The 9,071-nt window shown below is 42.1% G+C and overlaps 1 protein-coding gene across 1 annotated transcript in view; it reads right to left on the bottom strand.

Moving 5' to 3' along the window:
* MICAL2 (microtubule associated monooxygenase, calponin and LIM domain containing 2) overlaps positions 1 to 9,071 on the bottom strand; it is a 278,713-nt gene that overhangs the window by 97,543 nt on the left and 172,099 nt on the right. Inside the window, exons 22-24 of the mRNA XM_044681829.1 lie at positions 7,681 to 7,897; positions 5,373 to 5,461; positions 3,909 to 4,005 (exon numbers count right to left, since the gene is read on the bottom strand). Of these exons, the coding sequence (XP_044537764.1) occupies positions 3,909 to 4,005; positions 5,373 to 5,461; positions 7,681 to 7,897 (403 nt within the window). The remainder of the gene's footprint in view (positions 1 to 3,908; positions 4,006 to 5,372; positions 5,462 to 7,680; positions 7,898 to 9,071) is intronic.

The raw sequence follows: 9,071 nt of genomic DNA, 5'->3' as shown, positions 1-9,071 counted from the left end.
TATATATATATACATATATACATATATAATTACAAAAAAGTCACCAACAGTTTTGGTTAAAGACAGCAAAAATCTTTTAATTCAAGCCAGTTTTTACTTGGAAAAATTGTTTCTACAGTTGTATAGAGGCTTCTCAAAAAAGCTAGGCCTTCCAGAATAATGGTGGAGAACTCGCTACTGGCCCTGTCTCACAAAGGTGGAGTTAGTACCTTCAGGGAAAATAGGTAGGTTGTGGTATTAGAACATGGCTGGCTGGATTTGAAAAACATGCAGAAACACCATCATGCAGTGCCAGAAGGACTGGGGAGGGGAAGCATTGTTCCAAAACAAGCCACAGCTTTGGAATCCCACCCTGGTACCATGCTATTAATTGGCCACACCCCAGCATTCATTCACTCAAATCAACACTTGTTGGGAGAAAGGTGGAGGGACAAAGCTGCCCTTGAAGCACATTTGGGGTTAACAGTGGGTGCTCACAATTGGCAAGAAGACCAGTCACCTCTGAGCAGAAGGGTGTCAGCCAAGGATAGGTGGTAACACTGGAATGTTGTAAAGAACTGAAGAGAGGTGTGAGACGTTGGAAAGAGAGAAAGAAGAGAAGAGTTTAGTTGGAGGTGGAGAAGACAAAGAGGTTTAGAAATGCTGGAAATCATTAGAAGAGTGAAATTTCCTCCAAGTCAAACCTTACTATTTCTTCAAGATACGAACCTTTCTGATGAATAGAAGCTCCTTGAGGGCAGGGAGTATTTCATTTTTTGCCTTCGTATTTCCAGCAACTTGCCACAATGGTTAAGTATACAGAAGGGACTTACCAAATGTTTACTGATGATCGATAAACATTGCCTATTATTAATACCAGCATTGGTATTACTTGGTCTTATTAATTGGTATTACATTGATAATTTTGACAATCAATTGGTATTACATTGACAAAATTGACAATACTTGATATATCAATCGGTTTGACATTGACATTGTAAAATGTCAACCAAATGTCCCTCTGGAATTGATTTGGAAATTTTTTTTTTACTTATTCCCATCCATATTCTGAATTCTAAAACACCCTCCCCCTCCCCGAGAATTTATCATGAATATTTCTTGCTTCTCCACCAGGAAGGTTCATTTCTTGGAGTGAGCACATTTTACAGGGTCTTATCATTCCCACTACATCAATATTACCCATCTCTCCATTTGGCTCAGTAGGTCACATTTTAGAATAGCCCTTTTATTGCTATAAATGAGACTCCTGGAAAAAATAAACCCTTGGGAATGAGCCATCTCATCACATGCTTTAACCACACAGTGATATTCAAAATGGAGTATGGATCAAAGTCACAAGGAACATTGCAGCCTCAAGAAATGTGTGTGCGTTGTCCCCTTGAGAATGACCAGTTTCTGAACTCCCTAAGCCAAACAGCTGGATGATTTTGGTAGTTCCCAAATGTGCATCAAGGGAAGGGTCCTCACTAGTGCTTTGAAGCCCTCGTGAAAACTGAACAGAACCGTTTCTTCATCAATTGGGAGAAGGTAACAGTCTTCATCAGGCCCTGGTAGCTAAGACTTGGCCATGGACTCAGCAATTCAGTCAGGCCCCTCTTTCTCCCACGGGAGAAGTCTTTGCAGAAGATGATCAAAGACCAAGGAAGTCAACTAGGCTTTCTGATTTTGGAAACTTGCCATGTTTTCCAGGTCTCCAAACAGAAGTTATTAAGGTATAACCCTACTGGCTCTGAGTAGCAGCATTTACTGGGAGAAATGAGTATGGGAGAGGACTTGGCAGAAAAAGACCCATCCTGACAATCAATCAATCAATTAACAGGTTCTTAATAAGTGTCTACTACAGACCAGGCACTGGGTGAGGAGCCATGTCTACACAGGCAAAATGGAGCGCAGGGGCTTTGCAACTTTCCAAAGAGATTGAGCAATGTTGAGAGCCAGCTTAAAACATGTAGTCAAGGCCCTGAGCCCTTTTCTTCCCAAGTGAATTTATGGGCAAGAACCCTACTAGTGAATAATGACCTCAACTCCACACCTTTCTTTTTCTATAGAGACAGTGTTTTCAGGTTTCCTCCAGAGTGGAGGATATATTCATTCTTTCCCCAAGGAGAAATGATGAGATAATCGTCGACTTAGGGAAGGGAACTTCGAGGTCATCAAATCCAACTCCTTCATTTTATAGATGACAAAATTGGGGCCCAGAGAGGTCCATTTGTCATTCAGGCTCATGCAGCCACTAAAATGTCTGAGGAGGGATTTGAACTCAGTTCTCTCTGACTCCAAATTCAATAGCCTCTCCTTTATACCACGCTGCCTCAGAATATAACTCCTCCTTGCAAATATTGCCTGTAGAGGAGCTCGCTACCAGGCACTGTACCATCTGTAAGTATATGGCACAGGTTCTACATTGTATAACAGCTTTGGGGCTGCCATTTGTTTTTCAGCAATAAGGCTGGGGTTTGGCTTCTCAGCTCTCTATCCGCAAAGACTAATGGCTCCACTTCCAACTGGTCCGTGTCTCCATGGATGGATCAATAGAAGGCACTTGGGATACTGGGCTTCCTAGCCTAAACCTCAGAGCCAAGGGCCTGAGCCCTGCTTGGCCTTCCTGTCCCTAACTAGCCTGCTCTCAGGGGTAAGAGGTGGGTAGATAGGGTCAAGTGAAACTTGTAGAAAAAACAGTCCTTCCCACCTCTTTCTCTGTACTGCTATATACGGTTATTCCATATATATGGTTAATTCCCAACTATGATGCTGGTGGACATTTGGGTACCAATAATGAGTCCCTGCAATATTAACTGAATTGCTGTTTCTATGTACTGACATGTTTGGGTTTGAAGAGTTGAAAAAAAAATCCAGTATTTCAAGTCAAAACAGGGAGGAAAAAAAATTCTAATTCTGAGAGAATAATGTACTGCTCATGGCCCACTAGGTTCTCCTTGGACCACAATGTTTTAATTACAAACTGCTCGTCTCAATTCTTATTCCTCAATGCTTAAGATTTAGGCGCTTTTTAAAAAAATAGCCTGGCGAAAACAAGCAAATTGAAAACCACTGGCCAGGAGGTGGCGTGTTCATTTATGAGGTGCTGCTTTAAAAATCTCCCATCATCACTTGCACAAGTGGTAAACCTTGTCATCTACAGCAAAGCTAAAAACACCTAGTGACAAACCCCCAGTTCCCTAATATAAACCCCTCCTTCCCCCCTCCCCCTGTCAAGCCCACCCCAACCTAAAATTAAAAAAGCAAAAACAAAAAAACAAAATTCTTAGAAAAACGTTCTGTCTTGTTTATCTGATCTTGAAATGTAAACCCAGAAATATGGCTCATGGATCATGGTAAAAAAAAAAAAAATACGAAGCTATCAGAACATCCTTCATGTAAGACCCACGCGCTGGTGACATGAGGACATCCACCTCTGCCGTGTCCACCGGACAATGCTGGGGTGGATGGACTCTTTGCATGTGTATCTAACTTGATTGAAAAAGAGTTTGTTTGCAATTCAGAGCACTAGCAAACTGCACAAATACTGCAATTTTACACTTTGGAATATCACAGGCACTTTTGGAAGAGAATGTATTGGGGAAGAAAATAGAGCGTACAATAAGAGACACTTCAACTAAGTTTGATCCAGAAGGATCGTTGCACCCAATCGTGCACACTCTGGAGAGGGGACTCTGACTCTCTGTACATGTCCGTGAGGACTTCGAAAAGCACATAGAGGAGAGGTAGCCCGAGGCTCAGGAGTTCATACATATAGCAGTAGTTGTAAGCATTGTCCCTGATATGGAGGGTGGTCTCATGCAGAAACCCAGATATCCCGTTACAGAGGCTTCTGGGAATGTCAAGCAGATCCCTTGTTGCCCTAATGGGCCAGCATAGCACTTTCCTAAAGAAGGAAGTCATGATACCTGGAGGGCTGGCTTCTCGGCTGTTGACAGCAGGACCGAGAATTTCAGGGGAAGGGTCTGACCACTTGACTTCTTGCTGTTTCTCCTTTGCTTCCTCCTTAGAAACAGAAAAAAAGAGAGAACTGTTGATTTCTGAGTCACACGGAAGGGGACGCTCTGATAGATGGAAGGTCCATAGAGCCATTGAAGATGGGGCTTGGGCCAAACCATCTGAGACCCTTCTGAGAAAATGGAATTGACTGGGCAAAACTGTCCTTTTGACAACAGGACCATGAAACTATCTATAGCAGTGGTTCCCAAACTTTTTTGGCCTACTGCCCCCTTTCCAGAAAAAATATGACTTAGCACCCCCTGAAAATTATGAAACTATTTCTTGAACTCAGAATAGAATGTAATACAAAAAGTGTGGCCATCACCACTTCCCTGGATCACTGCAGCACCCACCAGGGGGCGCTGGTGTCCACTTTGGGAATCACTGATCTATAGGCTCATAGACACAGCCTTTAGAGGTCATCTAGTCCAATCATCTCATTTTAAAAATGGAGCTGAAAAGAACTAAAGGAGTGGAAACACAGAAGAAAAGCAACTGCTTGAACACATGAGTTGAGGCGGACACGATTGAGGATGTAGACTTGAAACTACCACACCAATGCAACTATCAAAGATTTGGAAATAGGTCTTGATCAATGACACATGTTAAAACCAGTGGAAATGCGCATCGGCTATGGTGGAGGGAGGTCAGGGGGTGAAGGGGAAAGTAAGAGCATGAATTATGTAACCAGGTTAACTTTTTTAAAAAATAAAAATTATTTAAAAAAAAAAAATAGAAAAAAAAATGGAGTTGAAGCCCAAGAAGGTACAACAAAGGTTGTAAAGCCTATCCTTGAAGACCTTTCTTAACTCATAAAACTCATAAAAACAGATTAAAGGGGGCAATGAGGTGGCTCAGAGGATTGAGAGCCAGATCTAGAGACAGGAGGTCCTAGTTTCAAATCTGGCCTCAGATACTTCCTAGCTGTGTGACCCTGGGAAAATCATTTAACCCTCATTACCTATCCCTTGTTTCAACAAGACAACTTCACACAGGTCAGGGAATGACATATGGAAAAGTGAGATGTCATGAGGGCTTGTCCTCAAGCCTATTCCTATGTTTGTTTATCCAAAGATATTTATTGGGGAAATTCAAGTATATGGTTTCTTAGAAGCCGAATGGAGGCAGCATTTGAGTTCAGTCTGGGCTTAGAGAGCCCAAAAAGCTTAGAACAATGATTGGAATAGATCTCACTGGCTCCATCTCCTCTCAGGATTGCTCTCAGGTGAACTGACATAGCTTTGAGTTGGCTAGCTCTAGGGTCATAGAGAAATACCTTCCAGTTAAGAACGCTGACTCCTCTCTGTTTTAGAGGCATTTCACATGTGTACACACACACACACACACACACACACACACACACACACATTTACCTCTTCTTGTCTCTTCAGTTCCGCTCGTCTCTTCCTTTGCTTACTATTGGTTCTGCAGTGAATGAAATGGGCTTTGCAGTAAAATTTCCCTGAAAATAAGTAACACAAATGGGAAGATAACATTTAACTTACATCTCATTGATAAAAATAATGAACATAGGGTTAAACTCTGGGACACTGTAATGGAGGTCTCCTTCCCAGTTGACTTGAAACATTAATAGTTATTCTATGTTTGGCCACTGAGGAAATCATAGGTTTAGACCCTAGAGGATATCGATTCCAACTCTCTCATTTTACAGGTCAGGAAACTGAGACCCAAAGAGATATGACTTGCCTAGGGTCTCACAGAGCATGAGGAGGGATTTTTAGTCTCAGTCCTCAACATCACAATGCCTCTCATTCAATCTAGCCTGAATGTACCTACTTAAACTAAAATCTTCCCCCTTTCCATCTTGTCTTCAGGAAGAGCACATTTTGCCAAAATCTAAGTAAACTACATCCACAATATTTTCCTCATCTCCAGGATAGTAACCCTATCTAAAATAGAAATGGGGTTAGTCTGGCACATCTTGTTCTTGAGGAAGTAACTGCTGACCCTCTGTGGACACAGCTTCCTTTTCTAGGTGGCCAGGAACCATTCCTTTTATAACATGATGGGGAATTTTGTCAAAAATCAAAGTTGAGCTCACTGCCTCCAGTCTTTAGACTCTACTCTTATCCCTTCGTTGAAAATAAAGACATTGGTCTTGTTCAATCCTGCGATGCTTCTCCTATGCCATTGCTCTTTCAATTTACATTGCATTGATTCATCTGTGAATGAATTATATTGCCCCTAGTTAATTTTAAGGACTTTAAATAAGATAACATATGTGAACTATTTTGGAAACCTTAAAGCACTATATGTAAATAGCTAGTTATTAACATTACTTATGCGATATAACATCAAGTATGATTATGTTACATAAGATATAATTTATATGTAATTATTTTCATATGCTATTATTATTAATTTTTAAGGGCGAGCGGGGGCTATTTTCATTTTTATTTTTGTATCCCCAGTACCTAGCACAATGCCTCCCACATAGCAGGGGCTTAATAAGTGTCTCATGAATTAAATCTGTGTCTTCTGGGATTTACCAAATATTTATTCAATTGAAACTATCATCCAAGTACCACTTCCTCTGTCAAGAGGGAAACATTGATAATGAGAACATTACTGAGCAAAGCTTAAAACTTGAGAAAAAGGAAGTTATTTTGGAAAGGATTTGATTGAATTCAACAGTCATTTTTTTAGGGACCAGTTACTATGTGTCCAGCAGAATGCTAGACTCTGGGGAGTACAATATGAGGAGAAAACCTGTCCTCAAGGATCTATGGCTTTGCTCATAACATTTTTCTACCTACATGTAACATCTACTCAACCTACCTTCTTCCCATCTCTGCTAATAAAATTCTGGCATTTTTGACCTGCCCTGGAAGGCAAAGTCTTCCATTCTGATTCACTGGAGAATGGGCCCATAATCGATGAACTGGGGAAGAATGATGTGACCCTGAACTTCAAGACCTTGCCTAATTGTAAAAATGTGAATCCAGTATATGGAGAGCATAAACAAGAGAGTGACCTCCAAACCATATCTTTGCTGGACTTAAAAACAAAGCCAACAAAAACCCTAGAGTTGTAGACAGAGTTTAACTGGTATGAGAATACCTAAACTTAATCCTATATGGGATCATAAACCTAGACTGGAAGGGACCTTCAAGGCCATCTAATCTACTTTATTCATTCTGCACATGAAGAATTAAAATCACAAGAAGTTTGATGACTTTCTCTGGAGTCCTATGGCTAATAATTGTCTCCAGGTGATCTTGAAAGCCAGTTCTTCCTACTTTTGGAAGGGATAAAGAGAGGATATGGGGACTAGATCTGTGGAACTTCTGGTTGAGGAAACTTTGCCATATTCCCTGCAACACGTAGCTTGAAAGAGTTGCCACTATGAGGTTAAGCAACTTGCCCAGGCTTCTGTAAAATGGTTATACCCCACGGCAGGAGTAAAAAGAGACCATCACCATTCGGTATCCAACAGTAATTCTACTGCTAGGTAAGAGCAAGTGAAGTCCTCGGGAAGTTCCAGGGCCAAGGCGTAGGGGAAGATGCTTCTGGGAGAAGGACCTCTAAAAGTCATTAGTCTATGGGCAGTGTGCTAGGATCTGCCCTCCTCTTTCCTTGGAGGAATTCCCTAGGATGTTGCCCTGTATGGCGGCTGTTCCAGGGGCTCTCTTCTCTTGCCACATGTAAGAAGGGGTTTACCTTCATCTATATCAAAGGCATAGGCAGCCAGGCGAAGTGTGGTGGAGCAGACCTCACATCTGAAGCATTCCCTGTGAAAGAAGTGGCCCTCGGCGCTCAGGCGCTCCATCACATACACACGCCTCTTACAGAAATAGCAGATGTCACTGCCTCCAAGGTTCTGGGGGAATTCTTTCTTTAAAGATCCCTGTGGACACAGGAGAAAGAGGGAGAAAAACAGTCAAGTCAGGAGAGAAAAATCTTCAATGGTGACTACCAATGCCAGCAAAAATCAAAGAAGCCCTGGAATGTAGAATGTGGTCCATGGGCAACAGAGAAGGGGATAAAGCTGATGGGGAACTTAGGAGGCAAGCCATCTTAGCCTGACACTTTTACTTCACAGCTCAGGAATCTGAGCCTGCCTCCCCACCCTACAACCCCCCAATTAAGGAACTCATCTAAAGTGAAACCAGTAAGGAGCAAGAGAGTTAGGAAGGCAACCCAGGTCTATTGCCTCTACATTCCAAGGCTCATCCCACTACATCATGATCACTTGTTGCCAGAGATGGTAGAGAAGGTGCCCAGAAATTGATGGAGACTCAGAAAAAAGTCTTTTTCCCCTATGATTGGCTCTAATATCATGTCTATACAGTATATTGTCAGGATGGTCCATAGATGGAGTTTTCCAAATCTAGGCTTTCATGTGATCTTTAAAAATCTAAATTCCCCAAGTTTCCTACAACTACTTTTTTTTTTTTAATCCCTTACCTTCCATCTCAGAATCAATACCAACTATTAGTTCTAAGGCAGAAGAGTGGTAAGGGCTAGGCAATAGAGTTAAGTGACTTTTCTGGAGTCACACAGCTAGGAAGTTTCCACTAAGCCACCCAGATGCCCCTACAAAGACTTCCCCCCACCTTTCTCCCCCCCCCAGATTTGTGATTGTCTCAGTAGGGGACTCCTGGTATGGAACTGCCCTTCTCCATGAAGATCTGTCACTCATCTCCTAACATATAATTTTTGAGAGCTGTCCGGGGTACCGGGAAGTTGTAGCTTTCCCACAACTGGACAGCTTATATGTGTTGGGGCAAGACTTGAACATGAACTCTCATTTCTCCAAGATTACCCGTCATCTGTCCCCAGGGACACTCTTGCCTTTCTTCCCTTCCCAAGACTTTAACATGTTGCTGAATAGGAAGGGCAGACAAAGGCAAGGTAGGGAAGTAAGGGAAGGCAAGCTAGATGTGATCAAATGGGAAGTGTGCCATTTTTTAGTTCAATCCCAATAAAGTGTGCATTAATCAATTAAGGAAGGCAAGTGAAGTTGACTCAACCCAAGATCTGCACGCGCATACATACACACACACACACACACACACACACACACACACACACACACACACACACACACA

This window comes from Gracilinanus agilis, chromosome 6 (genome assembly GCF_016433145.1).
Source record: "Gracilinanus agilis isolate LMUSP501 chromosome 6, AgileGrace, whole genome shotgun sequence".
NCBI lineage: Eukaryota > Metazoa > Chordata > Mammalia > Didelphimorphia > Didelphidae > Gracilinanus > Gracilinanus agilis.
Note: the sequence above shows the minus strand (reverse complement) of the source record. Positions and strands in the feature narration are given on the sequence as shown.